Raw genomic sequence first — 25,139 nt, 5'->3', positions numbered from 1 at the left:
CAATAAACAAGGGGTTGGAAATACTGACTGTTGTGCAGTAAGGGGAGCAATGATCTCTTACATATGCATCTTGTCATATGAAACCATTTTTAGTTCTTTTAATAGTTAAATGATTTCACTGAAACCTGTTACTCATCCCACACAAAGGGAGGAGCATAAAGTCTATTTATAATGCAGGACATGGAGCGTTGTGCCACATAACTGTGTGGTCCTCAGAGTATTCAGTCATGGGACTCCTGCTCTCTATATTTATTGGCTTTCTTGCCTCTCTGATCGGAGGACTTTACCTTCTTGGGGTGTTTCGAAGGCGGCAGCCAGGAGAGCCCCCTTTGGATAAGGGGCTCATCCCTTGGCTGGGTCATGTCTTGGAGTTTCGCAGGAACACACTGAAATTCATCGAGAGGATGACGCAAAAGCATGGCGATGTATTCACAGTACAGCTGGGAGGGTTTTATATCACATTCCTTCAGGATCCTATATCGTTTGGACCTTTTGTAAAAGAGAGCAGAGAAAAACTAGACTTTAACAAGTTTGCAAGGCATCTTGTACGCAGAGTGTTTGGTTATGAAGCTGAAGAGGATGAGCACCACATTCTCCAAGTCTCCAGCAACAAGCATCTCAAGGGAGATGGCCTGAAGGTACTGACACAAGCTATGATGGCTAATTTACAGAATCTGATGTTGCACAGAATCGATGGAGCTGCAGACAAAAGCACCTGGATAGAGGATGGACTCTTTATGTACAGCTACAATATTCTTTTTAGGGCCGGCTACTTGTCTCTGTATGGCAATACACCACCTGAGTCAGAAGGAAGTGAAGAGGGATCGAAAGAGAAAGATAGAGCTGAGTCAGAAGCCTTATTCTCTGAATTTCGTAAATATGACCAACTCTTCCCTAACCTGGCCTACGGGGTGCTCACACCCAGGCAGAGATTTGAGGCAAAGAGGCTGATGGAACTTTTCTGGAATGTTCTATCAATGCAGAAGATGAGGCTCAAGGACAACATCAGCCACTGGATTTGGGATATGCAGCAGTTCAGAAATGAAAAGGGTATGAAGGAGTCAATGATTGACAGGTATATGTTTGTGCTTCTTTGGGCGTCCCAGGGCAACACAGGGCCCGCCTCCTTCTGGCTGCTCCTCTTTCTCATGAAACACCCAGAGGCCATGGCAGCAGTAAAGGAAGAGGTAGATAGGGTTGTGAAGGAATCAGGACAGGAAGTCCGACGTGGTGGTCCTTTAGTCGACCTGACCCACGAAATGCTGATGAAAACACCCATCCTGGACAGTGCTCTGGAAGAGAGTCTCCGACTCACTGCTGCACCCCTCCTCACCAGAGCTGTGCTTCAGGATATGACTCTCAAAATGGCAGATGGTCGTGAATATCTCATTCGTAAAGGTGACAGAATGGCAATGTTCCCTTACAGTGCAGTTCAAATGGACCCAGAGATCCACCCTGACCCATGTTCATTCAAATATGACCGCTTTCTCAATCCAGACGGGAGCAAGAAAACAGATTTCTACAAGCAGGGGAAGAAGATGAAGTACTACAACATGCCTTGGGGTGCTGGGGTCTCAATGTGTCCTGGGCGTTTCTTTGCCACCAACGAAATGAAGCAGTTTGTTTTCCTCATGCTGGTCTACTTTGAGTTTGAGCTGAAGAATCCTGATGAGAAGATACCTGAAACTGACTACAGGAGATGGGGCTTTGGATCCATGCAGCCTGTCAGAGATGTTCCATTTCGGTACAGATTCAGAGATTAAACCAACTTCTGTGTGATCAGCACACATTGGGTGGAGGTATAGCACTTTGTATGTTCAATATGTGTTCAAATATGCACTACTATCAATGATCTGTTCATAAGGGAAGATAAACAGTGATTACTGTTGTTCATGTCACGAAATGTGTAACTAAAATTATTCTTAACATCTAAAAAAAACAAAAATGTGTTTGCATTGTTTTATACATTTGTGTCAAATGTTATCATGATGGTTTGAATTTGATGTATTCTATTTGTATTTGTATCTTTTTATGACGGTTTCAAAGCATTACATTTATCCTCATAATTAAAGGAACTTTTAAAAATGTGATTGTTAATGCTTAATTTTGTATATTTACTGTGTAGCACACAAATATGAATTGACATAGCTGTTAAAAGTCTCTCTAACTCATACTTCAGATTGTATGTGTACGGTACGGGGGCCTGGAAGTGCAAACCAGTATTACAAAACTCCGAAACAAATTTACAAATACCAAAACAAATGAACAAAAGTTAAAACAAATTTACAAAATGCCAAACACTTTTACAAATCCTGAAACAAATTTACAAAAGCCACAGTCAATTGCTGTGAGTGACCTGGAAATGATACCGTGAGCGCTCAGTTCGCTCAGAGCGACAATTTTGTCATGGTGGCCACTCGTGGTACTGCAACACAAAATACTCATGCAGCCCAAAAAGCAATTTTCCCATTGACCACAATCGTAAAAAAAGATGCTATAAAACTGTCCACATACCTCGAGACATGGACGTAGGCATGTATGGATCTTTATATTCTACATTTTTAAGTCATGGAGTTTTACAGAGGCTATAAAGTGACATCACAGAGGTGTACGAGCACAGCAAAGTGGTATAATCTATGATTGATTAATAGCTAATTTAAAGCATATTACTGTTAAAAGGGGAGAAGCAGACTTTTATTTGAGATAACTCTTGTATGTTGCTCATTTGGTTAGATTGGATTAGACAGATGAAGTGGTGGCTGATGACATTTTTTTGGGTGGGTCAGTTTTCAGAGTTGCTAGGATGCACCTTACTGGTCCATCACACCAGTTTATTTACTGAAATTCACTTGCTCTGCTTGGAGTATGCCTGATATTACATTTCACAATAAGCCATTCTCTAAAATGCAAGAATTTCTTGAAGCCCAACTTGACAAACCTTTTTACTCAGGGATCCACATTTTAAAGATGACAAACTATCTGACCCAAATAGAAATAGCAACAACAGCAAATTTGTGCATAATATAACATTTCTGTCTCTACGCTTATAGCCCAATCAACCACACAGGTACAGGTATTTCAACAGGTGACAGTGACTGAACGCAAACTCCTGTGGACCAGAATTAGTTTTTGGTGCTATTTTGGCACAAGAACAGACTCCCCAAATTGACACAATGTCACAATCTCTGACTGATTCCACTGTGTGCCCTTTGATGTGGAAATGTGTCATTATTAGCGTGTTGTTCAACAATGCTAATTACAATTCTTTTGACGTGGTTTTATGTATTTATAGGTTAGTAGAATGGTCACCCACTGCACCGAAATCAGCTAAAATATCAGCCCTTTTTTCAGCCACTGTGTAGTCTGCCAGCCGTTTACAGTTGTGACTCTTAATTTCTATTATGTTTAGCCACCAAAATAAAACAATTATTTGGGCTTCAGAGATTAATTCTTTAATCTTGTGCACGGGGAGGAACTGGGCTGCTCATACAGTGTTCTCAGTTTTACATTTAGTATCCAACAGGACCTGTCAAGCAAATGGGTTTATGGATCTGGATATGTCTTTGCATTTGTACTTTATTTGTGAGGCATCAAATACCTGCCAAAACCCACATTAAAAAATGAAACATAGAATAGAATAGAATAGAATATACTTTATTAATCCCTTGCGGGAAATTCTTTCGTCACAGCGCTCCAGTGTACAAAGGTAACAAATGTTGTAGCAGAAACGAATCTTATAGCAGCAATTTTTTGAAAATTACAAAGTTAAAAACTATAAGAATAAGTAAGAATAAAACTAAGAATAAAATTAAAAAGTTACAAGAATACGAATAAAATAAGAATAAATTTACACAGTTAAAAATTTCCAGGAAATACCTTTAAAACTTGTACCTCCCCCTCCCCCAAAAATATAAATACATTACATATTTACAACATAAATTGTAAATATTGTTTAATCCAACACCACAGACTGAAGCACACGCTTAAGATCAGTTATAATTTACAGTCACCAAATATGTATTATATATCCTCATCCTTACACACTATAGGATGGTTTAACAACACCGGAGATATAGTTAAATTGTCTACAATTATCGAGTTCATAATGCTGCCATGAGTGTCAAGTGATGAGGTGTTATGTGGTCTGTAGTGACCTTGTTGTGTATTGCTACCAAGTTGTAGTAACTGGATATTTCCAGCATTGGCATTGTGTTTCTGGTTAAACAGACTATTTGAGTTTGAATTGTCCACATTCACTAACTTTATAGTCGCTGTTCTAATTGTATATCTGTTTATTCATTTATATTATACAGAAACCACACAAACTGTTGCAGTGTTGTGAACACTGATTGTGGGACTGCAGGCTTGACTTGTGTTCACCAGTACATAATCATAAATATACACTGCCTGGCCAAAAAAAAGTTGCCACCTAAAAAAAAAAAGGGTCACATCCTTGGACCGCCTTTAGCTTTGATTACAGCACTCATTCACTGTGGCATTGTTTCCATAAGCTACTGCAATGTCACAAGATTTATTTTCCGTCCAGTGTTGCATTCATTTTTCACCAAGATCTTGTATTGATGATGGGAGAGTCGGGCCACTGAGCAAAGCCTTCTCCAGCACATCCCAAAGATTCTCAATGGGGTTAAGGTCTGGACTCTGTGGTGGCCAATCCATGTGTGAAAATGATGTCTCATGCTCCCTGAACCACTCTTTCACAATTTGAGCCTGATGAATCCCGGCATTGTCATCTTGGAATATGCCCATGTCATCAGGGAAGAAAAAAATGCATTGATGGAATAATCTGGTCATTCATTATATTCAGGTAGTCAGCTGACCTCATTCTTTGGGCACATAATGTTGCTGAACCTAGACCTGACCAACTGCAGCAACCCCTTACCTATTTGCTTAGTTAAATCCAGGTGGTAACTTTTTGTATTTCACACTGCCCATCAGTTGATGATGAGAATAATTTCAATGGTACAGGACAGCACATGAACATTTTTCTTTTTCCTAAAACAAAGCACATGTGAAAGGGTGACAAAAAGAGTGTTTCCAAAAATGTAACCTTGTAAATGGTATCTAGTTTTATGTAAAACTGCACACTCAGCTCTAATCAAACTTTTTATGTTTTAATACAGACACGTGCTCCCTGTGTTAAAACATAAAAAGTACGAAACTCACATCGATTAGGTGCTGATCACACAGTTATCAAGGAGTTGGTTTAATCTCTGAATCTGTACCGAAACGGAACATCTCTGTCAGGCTGCAGGACTCCAAAGCCCCATCTCTTAAAGTTAATTTCAGTGGACCGGTTCTTCAGCTCAAACTCGAAGTAGAGCAACATGAGGAAAATAAGCTGCTTCATTTCATTGGCAGCAAAGAAACGCCCAGGACACATTGAGGACCCAGCACCCCAGGGCATGTTGTAGTACTTCACCTTCTTCCCCTGCATGTAGAAATCTGTTTTCTTGCTCCCGTCTGGATTGAGAAAGCGGTCATATTTGAATGAACATGGGTCAGGGTGGATCTCTGGGTGCATTTGAACTGCACTGTAAGGGAACATTACCACCATGTCACCTTTGCGTACAAAATATTCACGACCATCTGCCAGTTTGAGAGTCATATCCTGAAGCACAGCTCTGTTGAGGAGATTTCCAGAAATGAGTCGGAGACTCTCTTCCAGAGCACTGTCCAGGATGGGTGTTTTCATCAGCATTTCGTGGGTCAGGTCGACTAAAGGACCACCACGTCGGACTTCCTGTCCTGATTCCTTCACAACCCTATCTACTTCTTCCTTTACTGCTGCCATGGCCTCTGGGTGTTTCATGAGAAAGAAGAGCAGCCAGAAGGAGGCGGGCCCTGTGTTGCCCTGAGAGGCAAAAAGAAGCACGAACATGAGCCTGTCAGTCATTGACTCCTTCATACCCCTCTCATTTCTGATCTGCCGCATATCCCATATCCAACGGCTGATGTTGTCCTTGAGCCTCATCTTCTGCATTGATAGAGCATTCCAGAAAACTTCCAGCAGCCTCTTTACCTCCAATGTTTGGCTGGGTGTGAGCGCCCTGTAGGCCATGTTAGGGACAAATTTGTCATATTTAAGAAACTCAGAGAATAAGGCTTCTGACTCAGCTCTATCTTTCTCTTTCGATCTCTCTTCACTTCCTTCTGACTCAGGTGGTGTATTGCCAAACAGAGACAAGTAGCCGGCTCTAAACATAATATTGTAGCTGTACATAAAGAGTTCATCCTCTGTCCAGGTGCTGTTGTCTGCAGCTCCATCGATTCTGTGCAACATCAGATTCTGTAAATTAGTCATCATAGCTTGTGTCAGTACCTTCAGGCCATCTCCCTTGAGATGCTTGTTGCTGTAGACTACGAGATTATGGTGGTCATCCTCTTCACCTTTATAACCAAATATTCTGTGTACAAGATCCCCTGCATACTCGACAAAGTCCAGTTTTTCTTTGCTCTCTTTTACCAAAGGTCCAAACGATAGAGGATCCTGAAGGAATGTGATATAATACCCTCCCAGCTGTACTGTGAATACATCGCCATGCTTTTGCGTCATCCTCTCGATGAATTTCTGTGTGTTCCTGCGAAACTCCAAGACATGACCCAGCCATGGGATGAGCCCCTTATCCAAAGGGGGCTCTCCTGGCTGCCGCCTTCGAAACACCCCAAGAAGGTAAAGTCCTCCGATCAGAGAGGCAAGAAAGCCAATAAATATAGAGAGCAGGAGTCCCATGACTGATTACTCTGAGGACCACACAGTTATCTGGCGTAAAGCTCCATGTCCTGCATTATAAATACACTTTATGCTCCCCCCTTTGTGTGGGATGAGTCAGTTGAGAAAACAGAATAAACATAAACAAACATAAACAAAATAAATATTGTCGTATGCAAATGTAGGAGATCACTCTTCACTGCACCACAGTCAGACCAGCTATACACAAGTTTGAAAGTCCTCTCAGTCATTCTTATTGACAGTAACAGTTCTTCTTTTTCACTTCAAAAATTAAGAAGGTATAGAGCAGGGCTAGTCAATTAGAGACAATGTCCTCATGTACAGGTGTGCAGCATCATCATGTTTAAGATGCATCATAATTTAGTTATACATTACAATTAAGTTATATATTAAGTATCAATGTATTAATACAATTAAGTAGCATAGTCGTTGTATCAATATCTGCACTGTGTAAAGTCAAGGATTCACATCAAATGAAGAAAATTCAATGCCATTTTAACAATATTTCTTTTCAGTGCAACTCTGCTTGGATTATATACAATAATAAATAATGGATAAAATAAATAAAAGTAAAAGCAAAGTAAATTGGACATTGAACTGAGAACTACAAATAATAAGTACTTTCATAACAGCAGCTCACAAGTAACATGATTTGATAAGAAGCAGCCAGTCAGTATTGTATTTCTTAAGGAACAAAGAACTGTGATAGCAACTGACTAAAACTGTGTGTGATAAATACATTATTGAAACACAATAGACTTTACTTTGTAAGGTATTTTTTGACCCATCTTCCATGAATCATCTGTGACTGCTTTAGTGTATTAACAAACTGAATGGAATTTGACTTTGGCGTTAGGAGTCTAAACAAAGATTCAATCTGTCGTCTGCATAAAAGGAATACGGACAGACTGGTTTCTCCGCAAGGCTACGATTTTATCACATCAATACTTTAAACCTTAAAACTTGTAGTTAGATTAATTTGAAAGTGAGTAAGTTATTGCTGTCCTGTGTTTGTCTGGCTGTGGATTATCTCTGCTCATGTCGCATCTCAGAAACTGCTGCCATTCAGTCCATCAATCAAGAGTGTTAATTTGCTGTTCCTGTTTCCCCTAGACAATAAGGAACGTAACACCAGAATATTTAACTTTAACAGCAGAGACTGACAGAGGCGTGTTGCTTGAATGGGGTGAAGTCTGCCATCTCTGACTGCTTGTTTGGGCCCGAGCCACGAACAGCGGCAGTGACTGCGAGGAACCCTATTGTTGTCCTTCAGATTATTATTATATCTTTCCAGCAGGGGTGTGCTGTATTGATGAAAATCAATATCCCAATATGTTTTGGGATTTTGCCAATAATGATAATTGGCAATATTTTGCAATCCTCCAAAATGTGTTTGTAAAAGCAATAAAGGCCTGTTGTACTAGCTTGCTCTTGTTAATAGTATAATAGATGTTAGTGATAAATATTTACAAAAAACACCTGTTCAAGAAAAACAGGTCTTATTTATTTACTTAAACTTACTTTAATTACTTTCAAATATTGCACAACGACCAACAAAATGTATCATGAGAGCATTTTAAACTGACACTTCTCTCTGGGATCTCTGGGTGCATTTGAACTGCACTGTAAGGGAACATTACCACCATGTCACCTTTGCGTACAAAATATTCACGACCATCTGCCAGTTTGAGAGTCATATCCTGAAGCACAGCTCTGTTGAGGAGATTTCCAGAAATGAGTCGGAGACTCTCTTCCAGAGCACTGTCCAGGATGGGTGTTTTCATCAGCATTTCGTGGGTCAGGTCGACTAAAGGACCACCACGTCGGACTTCCTGTCCTGATTCCTTCACAACCCTATCTACTTCTTCCTTTACTGCTGCCATGGCCTCTGGGTGTTTCATGAGAAAGAAGAGCAGCCAGAAGGAGGCGGGCCCTGTGTTGCCCTGAGAGGCAAAAAGAAGCACGAACATGAGCCTGTCAGTCATTGACTCCTTCATACCCCTCTCATTTCTGATCTGCCGCATATCCCATATCCAACGGCTGAATGGGGTGAAGTCTGCCATCTCTGACTGCTTGTTTGGGCCCGAGCCACGAACAGCGGCAGTGACTGCGAGGAACCCTATTGTTGTCCTTCAGATTATTATTATATCTTTCCAGCAGGGGTGTGCTGTATTGATGAAAATCAATATCCCAATATGTTTTGGGATTTTGCCAATAATGATAATTGGCAATATTTTGCAATCCTCCAAAATGTGTTTGTAAAAGCAATAAAGGCCTGTTGTACTAGCTTGCTCTTGTTAATAGTATAATAGATGTTAGTGATAAATATTTACAAAAAACACCTGTTCAAGAAAAACAGGTCTTATTTATTTACTTAAACTTACTTTAATTACTTTCAAATATTGCACAACGACCAACAAAATGTATCATGAGAGCATTTTAAACTGACACTTCCCCCTAATGTAAACAATGCTCGTCATAAATCTCACCTGTGTAAACCTGTGTAAATATTTAATTTTCAGCAGTGTTTGATGACTTTATTTGTGGTTGTTTGAAACTCCTCAAAGGGAGAACCTGTAGGGAAAAGCTGTTAATTTGTGAGTTGACTTAGGAATACTTTGTTTGCTGTGTTGGTCTTTGCTGATGTTGCTTCATTGTTTGCATTAATACCCGGGGCTCAAATCTTTGGACTTTAGACCAGCATCTGTTCACAATCTTATCAAGTAAAGTCTTTTCCTCGCCTTTATATTTGACCACAACACCCAGGCCCATGGTCCCATTTAATAAAAAATTTAAACTTGGTGCACATAGAACCAATAACTCACTCCACGTGGATCCTGACGTGAGCTAGTTTCCTGGTCTGTTCCACATCTTTTGCATCCAGTTGGCTGCGGCCCCTGGTGATTTTCAGTGTGGCACCCTGCTGTCCACCTGTGTTGTCCATTAGAGCAGCATCCTCCTGACATGTCTGTGCCTCTTTATCTGACGACCCTGTTTCCATCTCAACTACAGCTACAGTAGTGTTGTCTGATGGTGATAAGAATAAGAAATATTGTTGTTATACAATACCATTTGAAATCCCAAAAAAAATCACAAGGTGCTGTAAGATTTGTCATACAGATTACATACATTGATCAGTGAATTATCATGTCAATTAACAAAGTCAGGTCACACTGGCATCAACGGTGAGCTACTTACTTATAGCTGTAAACGTTAATATTAACAATGACAATTTCATTAGCCTTAGCACATGTATGTTATGTGTTTGCTGTAATGTCATGTCATGTTTGAATAGGAAATTGTGATAACGCTAATGTTTTATAATATATATTCATAGTGCATAGTTTTTGGCTCCATTTTACAATGCACTAAACATTTACAGCTAAAAAATTGAAAGGCCAGAGTTGTGCCTTCATGTTATTTATCACATTAAAAAATGTCAGAAATGCTGCTACAAGCTGCACAGTTCATTAAAAGTTGAATGAACTATCATCTTAATTGTCTATAGTTAGTAGTAGTTATAGTTAGTGATGATTCTGTCTCTTCGAGGCTAAAATTCTCCTTAAAGCAGTTTGAGGAGTGCCTACATTCAAATGGCCACATCTTCTTCAAATATGTTCACATTTAGTCTGTTTGCTCCTGAAACCTGTGTAAATCTTTAATTTTCAGCAGTGTTTGATGACTTTATTTGTGGTTGTTTGAAACTCCTCAAAGGGAGAACCTGTAGGGAAAAGCTGTTAATTTGTGAAGAGTTGGTCTTTGCTGATGTTGCTTCATTGTTTGCATTAATACCCAGGGCTCAAATCTTTGGATTTAAGACCAACATCTATTTAGAGTCGTAAGTCCAATGTTTATTGTATAAAAAAAATCCTTGGTGAGCTTAAATCAGCATAATTGGTTATCATCACATTTAAACTACCCAGTCCACAGTTAGTAATTTTTTAAAGGATATTTTTTAATTACTTTATTCTGCCAACAGGTGAGATATGCTCCCTGAACCAGCAACAGCAACATGTGTCTTTTTCTTTATTTTAACTGGCAAGGTGATGATATTTTTTCTCTTCTTGAGGATTCCTTTTGAATTAAAACTGTATAGGTAGGTAGATAGATAGATAGATAGATAGATAGATAGATAGATAGATGGATAGATAGATGGATAGATAGATTGAACTATATAGACTATTCAATCCATGTTGAATCCCATATTTCTTGTGTGACAGGTCGTCTCCCTCCTTGCCACTACTGTATATGGCACTATGCCAATGCACAGAGCATACTGATTGAGGGACAGTGCAATGCGTCCTTATATAGAGAGGTGCAGACACACCTGTGACTGTGAGGAATTCAAGATTCATATACCACTGAACAAAGTGGATTTCTCCCAACTTTGACATGGAATAAAAAGCTTATTTTCCATAAGTAGTAGAAGGTTCATACACTACTGAACTAAGTCTTCCTAGACTATTCATATTATCAATTCAGGTAGTCTGGGAAGTACGTAGTCCAATAGTGTATGAATCTTGGACTACTTGTGGAAAATAAGCTTTTTATTCCATGTAGAAGTAGGGCAAAATAGACTTAATCTTGTCCTCTTGTCAGGATTCTGACTGACTCAAAAAGTACACAGTAAAAGTACTTCTTATTATGAATGTATGTAGTCTGAGAAGTACGTAGTTCAATAGTGTATGAATCTTGTACTACTTGTGGAAAATAAGCTTTTTATTCCATGTCGAAGTAGGGCAAAATAGACTTAATCTTGTCCTCTTGTCAGGATTTTGACTGGATTACTCAAAAAGTACACAGTAAAAGTACTTCTTATTATGAATGTGTGTAGTCTGAGAAGTACGTAGTTCAATAGTGTATGAATCTTGGACTACTTGTGGAAAATAAGCTTTTTATTCCATGTCGAAGTAGGGCAAAATAGACTTAATCTAGTCCTCTTGTCAGGATTTTGACTGGATTACTCAAAAAGTACACAGTAAAAGTACTTCTTATTATGAATGTATGTAGTCTGAGAAGTACTAAGTTCAATAGTGTATGAATCTTGGACTACTTGTGGAAAATACTGTAAGCTTTTTCTTCTTCTTCTTTGGGTTTTCTGGCGGAATCCTCTGTTTCGGTGTGCAACAAAGTTAAATAAATAAATAAATAAATAAATAACTTCGATAACGCCGGGTTGTTGCTCTCCGGGGCTGCAGCTGGATGCTACTCAGTCCAGCAGTATGAATCTTGAACTCCTCTCAGTCACTCCCAGCTCTTCAGTGCCGTTTCATTACGATTACCGTAAATGTTAGTATATTCGCGCACTAGAAAAAAACGTGCGGCTGATTTGACCAGGCAAACGCGAATCACGGCTGGCTTGACCGCGGTCGTATTCAGCCACTGTGCCCTGGATCTGCGCTGCTGTTTTGGCTCCGTTTAATTTGTGGATGCTCCGGACTCGCTGTCAGTGTCACGACTTCAGCTCGTGTGCTATAGCCGTGTCGGCTATTAAAAAATAGGTCCCGCCCTGAGTGAACGTGAATATTATACGACTGATTGCTTAAGGGGCATACTGTTGTTGTTTTCCATGTGTTTTACGTAGTTCATTCCTTTGTATTATTTAGTGTTTCGTTTTTGTATTTTTTTGTATTGTTAATTCATTTGGTTTCTTCCCTACCGGTCCTGTGTAGCACCTTTTGGCATGTTTTAATGTATTTCCTGTTTTTGGTTAGGTGCTGTGGCCCAGAGGCTCCAGTCCAGTCCATGGTGGTGGTTCCCTTCATGAGTCCCTTTTTTTTTTTGATGTGTGAGTGCAGTGTCACGGGTGTTTTAAGTGGACCAGCCCAGCTCCAGCCCTTTCCCTTGACTTTTATTCTTGATTGGTGCTAATTTTATGTGATTATTATTATTATTATTGTGGGTAACTGGTGTATGGGAAATTACTTATTTTTGTTTAATAAAGTATTTCCTTAATTTGAGACCATCTCTTGCCCTTAAGCGTTAAAAGTTTAGAATTCCCTGCAGGTGGCGTTGTCACTTGGTTTACCTTGGCTGAAAACACACAACCCAAACATACAGTAGACTGGACCACATCAACCATTCAAAGTAGACATTGACTTAACTAACGTTCCCCGTGAATATCATGACTTACAAGATGTATTCAGCAAAGGCTGTGCCCTGTCACTTCCACCTCACAGACCGTATGACTGCACCATAGACTTGCTCCAACGTTCCCCTCTCCCAACTAAAATACTTTGTTTTTTCTTTGTAGAGAAAAAAGGACCACATCTTCCGACCTTGTGTAGCCTATGCAGGTTTGAATTAAATAACTGTAAAAATACCCACTCCCTCTCATCGACTTGGCCTTTGGACCGCTTCACAGTGCAAAAATCTTTTCAAAACTAGACCTAAGAAATGCCGATCACCTTTGTTAGAATTAGAGAGGGGGGACGAGTGGAAAACTGCATTCAACACACCTGGGATATTTTGAGTATCTGGTAATGCTGCACACCTGCTGTCTTTCAGGCACCTGTCAGCGATGTTTTGCGAGACCTACTGAACAGAGTATTGTTTGTGTATTTTGATGCCATTTAAAAGTTTGTCAAAGTTGAAAAATGTAAACCTCATGTCACAACAGTATGTTTGCTAAGGTAAAAGCAGTAGAGGATTGGCCAACTCCTCCTACACATAAACAGCTGCAGAGATTCTTGGACTTTGCCAATTACTACTGAAGGTTCATTAGGAGCTCCTTTCTTCCAGTTAACCTCTGTAAAGCAAGCTTTTGAATTGTCATCTGCTGCTCAGAATGCTTTTGATGAACTGACATTTATATTTATAAATGCACCTGTGTTGATTCACCCAGATCCTGGTCTTCAGTTTGTGGTTGAGGTGGATGCCTCTGATTCAGGGGTGGGGGCCGTCCTCTCCCAGTACCTGCCTGCGGACAAAAAAACTACACCCATCTGCATTCTTCTCTCGTCGCCTCACCCACACGGAAAGAAACTACCTTGTGGGGACCCGAGAGTTGATGGTGGTTTCATCCTCTTCTTACCTCTGCTCAGCTCGCAGGCTGAACTCGACCAGGGCCCAAAAACCTAAATCCAGATGCCCTCTCACGCCAGTTTTTGCCCCTGCAGAAGAAAAATCAGTGATGGAAACAATCCACTCGTCATCCTGTGTGGTGGTAGTGGTAAGGTGGCAGGAGGAGCAGGTAGTTCAGGAGGCCCTCCAGGATCATCCAGCCCCAGATGGATGCCCCCCCCTGAGCGACCCCCCCCACCAACTGCAAGGGCTCCAGTGCTCCAGTGGGGGCACTCATCCAAGCTGGCCCGTCATCCTGGTGTTCACCGGGCCGGGGTACTGTTATGGCCTGGGTTGTGTTTATTTATTTATTTTGTGGTTATGTTTTGTTGTGCACTTGTTTTCTCTACTCCTGTCTCCACTGTTTCACCTGCAGTGCTGGTATTATAATCATAACAATCTTAATATGCAACCCATCAGTTGCTGTAGCGTGTGTGTATAGCAGGCTGAAGTTGTACTACGCATGTGTGGTTGTACTACGGTACAATTAGACTCTTTAGATATACTTTGAACTGCTTTATTGAGAGAACATAAGCACAGACCTCAGGGACACTAAACACATATTATCTCTGTATTAGTCCAGCCCAGGTCAATCCAAGATCATGTTCAATATGGTCATTTAAGATAGTGACTTATAATTACACTAATTTGGTTGTTGTTGTTGTTGTTGTTCAGATAAAAGATACTTTTTTTAGGAGAATAAACCACTTTTATTGTTATTTAAGAGGTACGCCCTCTGGCCTATTTTTTTGTACCTTTGCATGATTTGGTTGACTGCACGTGTACCAAAACTACCTTTGATCGCTTAAAAACTGTGACACTTGTGTCGAGTCCACCTGCACACAGTTGTCACACTGTGAAGCAATAGTGGGGGTTGACTGGTTTGCAAGGTACATAGGTTTAAAGGGTGACACATCAACATATCTTCTATTTATCTAACCTCTATTTTAACTTGGATGTCACGTTGAGATTAAAATCTCTTATACAGGACATTCATTATGAGTTAGTTAAAGCAGTTGCTGTTAACTACTTTATTTTATTCTACATTTAAAATCCTCTAAGCGATGAGGATCTGAGATTTGAAAATAATATGAGGAGGGATGAGCAAATATCTAAAACCCTTTCATTGGATACAACAAGTTGGAAAAAGGTTGCAAATGGAATGACAGTGTTGCCGTTTAAATTATTTAAATTATTTAAATATATGCTGATCAGCTCGAGTTGACTGCCATTAAGTATAGGGTTGTTACATAAAGTATAAGTCGGCGTGTGGATTTTTGTGTTTCTCAGGATATTTAGTTGTTTGGATGTGTAGAACATGGTGGGTGTGTGCCAGCTCACTGTGACAAACGAGCAAAGCCCTTACATAAAGACACAATCTCTTTTTTTTTGCAGGTTTGTCTCTACGCCCCTCAGTTTTTACGATAAGGTACGTTAAATATCTTGTTTTCTGCGTAGATAACTATACAGCTGTGACGTTTTTGTTTTGACTCTTCATGGAAATGCTGAATAGTTCCTTTTCCCAAAAACACGACTGTTATTTTTGGTCAGTGACAACAGTTTTCCGGCCATTCACCTCAGTGAGTGCCTGTACAAATGAGAGTTTACTGAGGTTCAGAATAGAGTTGTTGTTGTTTTTCAAACGCGTGATTGCCATCTAGTGGTGAATAATCTCCACTGAGAAAAGAACAGCAGCTCTCATTTTGGTTTTCAAAAAAAAGATGTATTGATTTGTACAGCACATGTATTCCGTAACAACCTTCGAGTGAGAACCCTCGAAGGTTGTTACATAAATCAGTCACTACTAGATGAATTTCTTACATAATCTTTATCACTTCTAAGCTGTGTTCATGATAAACCAATCAGTATGTTCACGTGTATGATTTCGATGTGAACTTTCGTTGCATAAGTGCTAAAGAGATACGGTATTGCTGTTATCAGTGGGGTCCCACAGCGTTGCTACCAGTGTCTGGACTTCAGGGAGTTGGGGAAGGGCATCAGTACGAGCAGAGATGTGCTCACTGCAGCTCCTTCCAAATACTTTTTGACTTGGTCTGCAGGTCCTTTGGGCTTGCCTCAGATTAGACATAGCCACTTAAGACAAGATAAGGTCAGGGATTAAAGCCCTGCAGGTCTGTAAACAAAGCTCTTGTGGGTTGGTATTCAAAAAAAGTCAAAAACTAATGATGGGGTACAACACAATATAAAGTGGTGCATATTGTGAACTGAATACTTTTTATGTAATTTAAATTAGTGAACTCTTATTTGGAGACAGTGCCTGTAAAGTGACCATTGTGTGTGTGTGTGTGTGTGTTTTTCCCCAATTCATTTAACAAAATCCAGACAATCTTGTTATATAGTCCTATGAGGTATTAACTGTGTCTTTTTTTTCTCCATATTATTATTAGTATTATTTATGTTTATGTTTTTTACCTTCCTGCGATTCAGGATTCACCCAGCTAATCTAAATCTGTATTTATTTCCTTACATGTTATTTTAACACCTGTATTTTCGTCCAGAATGAGGACACTCTTGTTACTTTTCACAGTTCAGTTGCACTTTAGGGAATTAGTTTTGATAATGGCTGACATTTAATTATGATAGAACAGTCGGTGTAAGGCAGAGCTATGTTTCTATTAAGTTTTACATTTCGACAACATTAACATTTGAAACCGAAAACAAGATATTTGATGGACTTATTCCACCTGTGATAATTCTAGCGCTAATATTAATTAGCAAATCTTTACCATTAGAATTATTGTAGAGGTTCAGTGTTTTGTGTGTGCATGAGAATGAGTGCACACACACGTAAGGACTTTGACCCCCAGCTTTTACAGTTCTCTGTGTACTTGTACATATAAAAAAAAGAAAGAAAGAAAACTGAACAAATCAGTTATACTTGAACTTACACGATTTTATAGAAGGGTTAAATAATGAGCAATCAGTGTTAGACACGCCCCTTCACTTTTAAAACACATCTTAAAACCTATTTTCACTGTTTGGCTTTCGACCCATTATGATACGTTGGTTTTTATCCTTTTCATATTTCTATGACTTGTTCATTTGTGTTTTCACTTTTTACAGTATTTTAATGTGTTATTGTTTGTCCTTAAGTCTATTAGGTCACACCTTTTTATATTTTTATTTTGTTTTATTTATCTCTGACGTACAGCACTTTGTTTCAGCTGTTGTTGTTTTTCAAAGTACTTTCTAAATAAAGTTGGATGAGAGTGCTTCAGGTAATTTTGTAAAGGATTTGCATCGCTAAGTATGTTTTGACATTAAGATACACTTTTATCGTTTATCTTATGGGATAAAATATTCAGCAAGTTTACTCCAAGTTTACTGTGTTGGTTTGCACAGACACGTTGTAACAACTCTGATTTAAAGAAGATTAATAATAAAAAAAAACGAAGTTCATGCAGCTTAAAAACAGTGTATGGCACAGTCAAGTTGTATTGCTCATATGTGGCGGGCCGCAGAGCACCGGCTGAGGAAACTTGTTGGCATCCACCTCAAGGCTTTTCATCTCAGTCACTTCAGTCCAGTCTATCCTTTGTAAAACTGGCATGGGACACACTCACCCCGGGGGTAGGGTATGCTCAGCTGAGAAACTGCGGGAAAAATGAACAAATGAGACAGGACTGCCACCACTCTCAGGCTGCCTATAGGACACTCCCCGACAGGCTGGTAAGAGCATTTTAATGATTGTGGTGGGAGAGATGGGTGAGAGGAGTCCAAGCACAAAGTTGCATGTGGGCTTGTCTTACTCTCTTCTCTAAGGGGTTGAGGATGTATGTGTGTGTGTGTGTGTGTGTGTGTGTATGAGTTGCTTCTCTTCTTTAGGACCTTTCCTGGCATAAACACTAACCTTGTCAGGACCAGTAGTCCTCATGGAGACCAAATCCTGGTGCTTGTGAGGCAGAACCTAATTTCCAAGGATCTGGTTAACTATAAATAAGGCTTAAATTTGGGTGGGTAGGTTAAGGGTAGGCATGAACTGGTTTTGGTAAGGGTTAGAGATAACATTTTGTTCCGACTGTCCAAATGAATGGGGGATCCAAGTCACATGGTGGAGCTTGATCTGTTACATAAATACAGACCTCCACAGGCCCCAGTCGACTCGCATCAACTTTGCTAAGCAAATCCATGTGCATAAAACTCACGGGATGGCATCGGTGGTGGCCGAGGAGAGTTGTCGAAATCTTCGCAACACTTGGCTGCACTGAAAACCCCAGAAAATGTCTGGGGCAAAAACACCATCCCAATTAAATATTCCTACAATTGAAGTTTGTTCACTTGTGCAACATGATTTTATTTATTTATTTATGTTTTATTTTGAACCTCACAGATACTACATCGCTGAAATGATCATAGTCATTTAAAATCAAACAAACAAACAACAACCAAAAGAAAAAGGTCTATGTTCAACACTAAATATAACTTTGACCTGATAAATATTAAACACGTCATGGGATGGATGCCAGTCTTGCCTTGTGACAAGAGCAATGTCAAACAATGTCTTGCAGGGGAATACTGCAATGTTTCTCTGTCTCTGGGCAGTCCAATCAATATTTATCAACATGAACTACAGTTTCCCAAAGCTAGAACAGCCTGATTTGTCCGAGGACAAGGACGAGGACATTATTCAAGTCTAGACAGACATTGGTTTGACTCTGGGAGTTTGCGCTCTTTTGCTTTTGCCAAATAACTATGAGCAAGTATCTTATGCAGTCTCCATAACAAATTGATTGTTTCATTATGCGTTTTTGTAGAAATGACAGTATTATAATAATTTGCTATGAGTTCAAATGTTTCATGTGCATAATATTTGGTTAAAACATGCAAATGAAATGCAAGGAGTGATCATTTATTTTCCTCCACTCCAGTAAAGAAGTAGTGAAGATGAGGAGGACATAAGGATTTGCTTTATGGGACATTATGATTACGTTAGCTTAAAAAATGTCGTAATTTATTTCGACATTTCGACATTTCCTATCAAATATGCAATGTCATTAAGTATGAATTATAAACCACAGCCATGGGCAGGAAGCTCCAATACCTGTCCTGACTTTGCGTTATAATCACACTAATAGTCATGTATCAGTCATCTTCGTCTGTGTCTCTTGGATGAGCAGTTTGGAGGCAGTGGAGTGCATTGCAGCTTAAAAAACACGTGCCTATCTGTCCCTTAGGGAAAGCACATGTCCAAACCCCAAATGCTCCGGCAGCATCCCCTCTCTTCTTCTCCTCAGTGCTGCACTAGGGCTGCTCGCTCTGCCACATCTCCTCAGTCAGAAGAGGAGAGAGAGGGAAGCTTTCAAGGCAAGGCCCTCTGGATGGTGGGTTCAGCAGGCAAGCTTTTCTTTGGACCACCATGTAAACAGAATGCAGTCGAAATGCAAAGACCATCTCAATTTCGCAGTTTCCCAATCCAAAAATAATCTTACAGTTTAAATTTACTGAAGGAATTATGACACAGGGATTCAAGTAACCGAGTTGAATCAAGGATCTGATTGATGGTTGACTTACTAATGCTGTTGTATGTCTTCACTTTATGGCTGCACCCAGGGCATAATTAAGGGTTATTGAGGGCCTTGTGAAAGTAGCATTATAATAATATGGTCATTGTGACACTGACCAGACTCATTTCATTAATGCAAACCAGACACTCACCCATTTATCTGTCCTGACTTTAGATCCCTTCCTAAACTGGACGGGAGGGACTGGCACATAGAATAGAGTGATGGGGAAATTCTTTTCCGGTAATAATCCAACATGAAGCCCCTCTGCAACTGTCCTTTGTCATTAAAAAATGATGTGAATGTGTTAGGGAGAGAGAGAGAGCACAAGAGAATGATTTTTGCGTCATGTGAGAAAAATCCCTCTTTAGAAACAGCATGTGCTACTGAGGTCTGCAGGCTGAGGTGAACACTTGAAATGTAAACAACCAGTCGGAGCGGTAGAGTCCAGTGCGACCTGTCCAGTGCTCTGTTATCTGGCCATCTGCCTGGATTGAAGATCCAAATATTATGACACTTAATATAACTGAGCATACCTGCTGGTTACATTCTAGCGGATCTGCACTGAGGCAAGGTGGCTTATGTCTCCATGACACTTCTGTCCTCAAACTCCCTGTCTTTCTCACCCCCAGAGTTATTTTTTGTAACTGTCACCCCACTGTGCAAGTGTTACGTGTTACTACCTCCTTCACGGTTATACTTTTTGCCACATTTGTTGATGTGTGTGGGGAATTTTACAAATAAGAATAAAGCATGCCATAACTATATGTCACCATTTTCCTGAGAATGAACCATTATTGTTGCTGCTTGAATAGACAGGGGGCATGAAGACATTGACCTGCAAGAAGCTGAGATAGATAGATGGAGACAAGAGGGGTCAAGACGAGTAACAGAGGAAAAACTGAGGGAGTGAGAGAGAGAGAGAGAGAGAGAGAGAGAGAGAGAGAGAGAGAGAGACCCTTACCAGCTGTGTTACATTGTTATATTTGAGTGCTGGGTGTTCACTGTATAGTCATTAACGTGTTTGCAGTTGGGTGTTTCTTTCAGTCTGCAGTGCGATATCCTCATGTCTGAACCCTTGGATGAGGGTCACTTGCCAGAGGAAGATTTTTTTTGTTCCTGCCTCACTGTTTTTTTTTTTTTACTTCCTTCTTGGGCAGAAGGCTGGTGTAATAGAAACCAGACACAAGCCAGAATGTGAGGCATTCACAGCGGCAAGACCTCACTTCTTCACAGTAAGGATAAAATCAGGATTAAAAAAGAAAGTCTGCTCTAATACATTTTGACTTTTTTTTTCCACTTTCTTTTGGACATTTTGCAAGTTTTGTTTAGTGCCAGGACATTAAGATGGAAGTGGAAATCCATGGATCAGACTGAGGGTTTATCAAGAGAGAGCAGAGGAGACTTTCAGGATGGGAAATGCTTGTATACTTTTACCAGGTGGGTTATGTGAGTAACTGACTGTCTTGTAATGTATCTGATCTGTTTTGTTGTATACTAAAATTAATAATAATATTCTCCTAAGGAAAAATCAGTATGATCAATATGTTGTTGGAGTTTTATGAAATGACAATCTATGATGATGTGATGTTAACATTATAAGACACTATTCACGGTAAATATTATCTGCTGCCACCTTTGTAATACATAAATATATTAAATGATTTAAAGAATATGGTCACTTTCACTTCATTTTAAAATATTGGATTCAAATACAATAATTTGGGAGTGAGTTGCACCGATTGACATCCTAACAGCTATGTTTTTGCTAAACGTCATGAATTAAAAAACCTATGATATTGCTGCATGTTTTTAACAGGTGGACTAGCAAGTATATGCATACTATTAATCTGAAGGTCTTATCATTTATCTTTAATTAAATCTACTCTTTATTTTAAAGAAAACAGGCAAATATTTACATTGGAACTGTCCTTTTTCAAGAAGACCTTGTTAAAATGACAGCAGCTCTCAACTGTGCAGTAAAAGCTCAACACAACAGCAGAAAAACACAAGAAAGCCAAAAGCAGCAGGAAGACACCTCAAGGTTGCCTATCATATATTTTAGTAAGCATGTGGCTGTTGCTACAACATGCAACACATTCTTTGGAATTTAAATGTAAATCCTGAATGAAGGAGCCTCTTGTCACATCATCCAAAGGCAGACATGAGTAGCCCAACATCGGTGCCATCTGTCTCCATGTGGTTGTACCGCTCCCCAGCATCGGCCGCTCTGGGTCTGGAGGCGAGGCCTCTTTGGCAAAACAACAAGCCTCTCCTGTTCATTCAGATGAGGAGATGGCACATCCAACACCAGGGAGCACGGTGTCACAGGCATGAGATCAACGTGAACTTTGTGGCTCAGTCCCATGAACGAAGGGGACAGAAGCATGATGCTATATCCTCACTGCATTCATCACGCATTCAGCAGTGACTCTGACAGAGAGGCGAGATTGAGACTGCCTGGTTTTTCACGTCATCCGTGTTTGTGTGCCATAAGCAGTATGTTCCTGAGATGCCACTCAAAGTAGACTACAAATGAATATGCTTTTAATACAACCACAGCTCTGTCAGTGTCTTTCCTACATTTAAGCCCTTTCACAAACTATTTAAATCAGCTAGAATACAATATTGGCTGTTGTGTGGTGTGTTGGGATTGAATGAATGAATGACATCACTGTACTTGCTGACATGAATCAAGCCTTTGTCTTGCATTTGGATGTGCATCAAAATGAAAATGGATGTTTCCTCAACATTAAAAAAACAATTTATGTTGAGATTGATTGAAATATTTATTGCTCATTTAAAAGTTAGACAAGAATATCTGTGTCCAATTGAGACTAATAATTAGAAATTAGGAATTTTGTTGATGAATCATTTTTGAAACTGTAGGATTGTACATGATTCAAGACAAACTGATGAGCAGAGAGTAACAGTACATGACTTTGTTTGTAAATGATTAATCATTTATTCTGATTATCATGATGCAATATCTTGATAATCTTGATCTTGACAATATCTTGATAAGCTATAGGCAGCAATGCTGTCTAGCTTTGTCGTTCACTTCAGTAAAACATTTGATTTCATTTTGAACTCCCCCATAGCTCGTCATTAATTCATTCTCATTGCCTTACAGATTCTAGTTGAAAAGCGTAAAAGACAAACATGAGCTGGAGCTTCCTCACCCGTCTCCTGGAAGAGATTCACAACCACTCCACCTTCGTGGGGAAAGTGTGGCTGACTGTGCTCATCATCTTCCGCATTGTGCTCACAGCAGTCGGAGGTGAGTCCATCTACTCGGACGAGCAGACCAAGTTCACCTGTAACACCAAACAGCCGGGTTGTGACAACGTATGTTATGATGCCTTTGCTCCCCTCTCGCACGTCCGCTTCTGGGTCTTTCAGATCATCATGATATCCACTCCTTCCATCATGTACATGGGCTATGCAATTCACAAAATAGCCCGAACTTCAGAGGAGGAGCGCAGGAAGCACCAAAGGCTCCGCAAAAAGCTGCCTCCTCATTCGAGATGGAGAGAGAGCCACCATCCTGAGGATGTCTTGGAACAGGAGGAAGATGATGATGCTGAGCCCATGATCTTTGATACACTGGAAGTGCAGGAGGCAAAGCCTGAGCAAGTAAGCATCACGAAGAAAACCCCACCAAAATACGATGGCCGCAGAAGAATAATGCAAGAAGGACTGATGAGGATCTATGTTCTTCAGCTCATGTCACGAGCTATTTTTGAAATTGCTTTCCTTGCGGGACAGTATCTCCTCTATGGTTTTCGAGTCAGTCCTTCTTATGTGTGTAGCAGGATTCCCTGTCCACACAGTGTGGACTGTTTCATCTCTAGGCCCACAGAGAAAACAATCTTTCTTCTCATCATGTATGTGGTAAGCTGTCTTTGTCTAGTGCTTAATGTGTGTGAGATGCTTCATCTGGGACTTGGGACTTTTCGGGATACACTTCGCATGAAGAGGAACCGGGGCCGCGGAACATCCTATGGCTACCCGTTTTCGCGCAACATCCCAGGCTCTCCTCCAGGGTACAACCTTGTCATGAAGACAGACAAACCTGGCAGGATCTCCAACAGCCTCATCACACATGAGCAGAACATGGCTAATGTGGCCCAGGAGCAGCAGTGCACCAGCCCAGATGAGAACATCCCCTCTGAACTGGCAAGCCTGCACCGACACCTACGGGTTGCCCAGGGGCAGCTTGACATGGCCTTTCAGACATATCAAACCAAAAACAACCAGCAAACCTCCAGAACCAGTAGTCCAATATCTGGAGGCACAATGGCAGAGCAAAACCGAGTTAATACAGTCCAGGAGAAACAGGCAGCCAGACCAAAATCAGCAACAGAGAAGGCTGCACCCATTGTAAAAAACGGGAAGACCTCGGTCTGGATCTAGAGGATAAATCTAATTTAATGCATTAACGGTATCAATGTTCTCTTAAGGACTCTAGGGCTGCACTGTAACACATCTGGAGGATGTGTGAGTGAGTATAATGTGTGACTTTGAACAATAACACTGAGAATTTCAATCACCCTATAGCTCACCCAAGGAAACGCACATGAAGCAATTATCAAGCCCAGAATCACCAATCTTTTTTTGTTTCTGTTGTGTGTCATTCTGTGCTTGCCATAATGTCCGGACATAGTTAATTAGCACATGCTTACTTAGTGAACATCTGTATTTCCAGCTAAAATGTCAAAGTCTAAACTGAGTGTTTTTAAATCTATTTATCTGATCTACCCTTGAATGCCACTGAACTGGATTAATTTGAAGAAATTTAACTAAGTGTGTGATTGTACCCTAAATCCTAATTTGCACTTGACGATGATGATTGCTGTTTGAAAGATGCATGACTAATATTTGGTGAGGTGTTTTTGGAAAAGTGTAGTTTTGACTGTTGCTGGAATTAGATAAAAGGAGAAATATTTTGGTAAGGGGTGGAAGAGTACTTTGATTAGTGTGATGAAGTTTTGTGTGCAAATCCTTTATCCATCCAGTGTTTTCCAAAGAAAAGCAGTGTCACATCTAAAGGCAAAGAGATTAATTAAAAGGAAATCGGATTATTGCCCAAAGTAAATACTTGTTTTATGCAATCCAAAACAGATACAGACATATGCCGGAGACAACTGGGGACATACAGAACATTTAGACTACAGTAGAACTCCCATCCTTTGCTGTTAAGTTAGGTTCCAGTTGTGTTCAGGCATGTTGGTATTGATGATGTGTATTTTAGTTCCTATCGTCATTAAAAATTTAATCCTGCCTTCATTATTGTCACACTTCAAAGTGCCTTAGACTTTAAAGACTGTTCTGGTATTTTTTTCATGAAGAAATAAATGGATTTGAAATCTCTGATTTCCTTGTATTATAGTAGCTGTCTTGTCATCTACTTGGGGGAAACTTGCATTATTAAGAGAGGACAAGCATGTTGTTACAGCAAAAGTGTAACGAGAAAACAATATTTAAAAAAAAAAAGATACTTTGTCTCCTACAACCTGAGATGTTGTAAATATTTAATACATACCAATTTAGTTTAGTCATACCTGCTGTGAGACCTGTAGAAATGTATCAGTTAAGCAATGTAAATTTGTCCAAAGTAATGTTCCAAGCTTATAGGGCAGTACACACAACACTTACAGTAAGTAAGTCATAAACTGATGTTGCAGAGGTTTTACAGCCTAACAATCTAAGCACTATTGTTGTGTCTTAAATATGGGAAAATGCCATAAAAATGAGAAAGTACAAGTTTCCCTGAATCAGCTGCAGACATTTAAATAAATGAG

At 39.9% G+C, this 25,139-nt stretch overlaps 3 protein-coding genes across 3 annotated transcripts; 2 read left to right on the top strand and 1 right to left on the bottom strand.

The window, feature by feature from the left end:
• The first annotated feature begins 192 nt into the window (after positions 1-192).
• LOC131460672 (5-beta-cholestane-3-alpha,7-alpha-diol 12-alpha-hydroxylase-like) lies at positions 193-2,085 on the top strand. Its single transcript, XM_058631348.1, has one exon. The coding sequence runs from the start codon at positions 228-230 to the stop codon at positions 1,761-1,763; it is 1,536 nt and encodes a 511-aa protein (XP_058487331.1). The 5' UTR covers positions 193-227; the 3' UTR covers positions 1,764-2,085.
• A 2,684-nt stretch (positions 2,086-4,769) lies between these two features.
• On the bottom strand, positions 4,770-6,772 carry LOC131460678 (5-beta-cholestane-3-alpha,7-alpha-diol 12-alpha-hydroxylase-like). The gene has a single exon (XM_058631361.1). The coding sequence runs from the start codon at positions 6,749-6,751 to the stop codon at positions 5,225-5,227; it is 1,527 nt and encodes a 508-aa protein (XP_058487344.1). The 5' UTR covers positions 6,752-6,772; the 3' UTR covers positions 4,770-5,224.
• A 13,501-nt stretch (positions 6,773-20,273) lies between these two features.
• On the top strand, positions 20,274-24,711 carry gjc2 (gap junction protein gamma 2). Its single transcript, XM_058643217.1, has 3 exons — positions 20,274-20,570; positions 20,658-20,775; positions 22,469-24,711. Exon 3 carries the CDS (start codon positions 22,498-22,500, stop codon positions 23,749-23,751), a length of 1,254 nt encoding a protein of 417 aa, XP_058499200.1. The 5' UTR covers positions 20,274-20,570; positions 20,658-20,775; positions 22,469-22,497; the 3' UTR covers positions 23,752-24,711.
• Positions 24,712-25,139: the final 428 nt, after the last annotated feature.

The sequence above is a fragment of the Solea solea genome, chromosome 1, assembly GCF_958295425.1.
Source record: "Solea solea chromosome 1, fSolSol10.1, whole genome shotgun sequence".
NCBI lineage: Eukaryota > Metazoa > Chordata > Actinopteri > Pleuronectiformes > Soleidae > Solea > Solea solea.
This window is presented reverse-complemented; position numbering and strand designations above follow the sequence as displayed.

Excerpts from the sequence above, each read along its gene's own strand:
- LOC131460672 (XM_058631348.1), top strand. The coding sequence starts at position 228 with ATGGGACTCCTGCTCTCTATATTTATTGGCTTTCTTGCCTCTCTGATC.
- LOC131460678 (XM_058631361.1), bottom strand. The coding sequence starts at position 6,751 with ATGGGACTCCTGCTCTCTATATTTATTGGCTTTCTTGCCTCTCTGATC.
- gjc2 (XM_058643217.1), top strand. The coding sequence starts at position 22,498 with ATGAGCTGGAGCTTCCTCACCCGTCTCCTGGAAGAGATTCACAACCAC.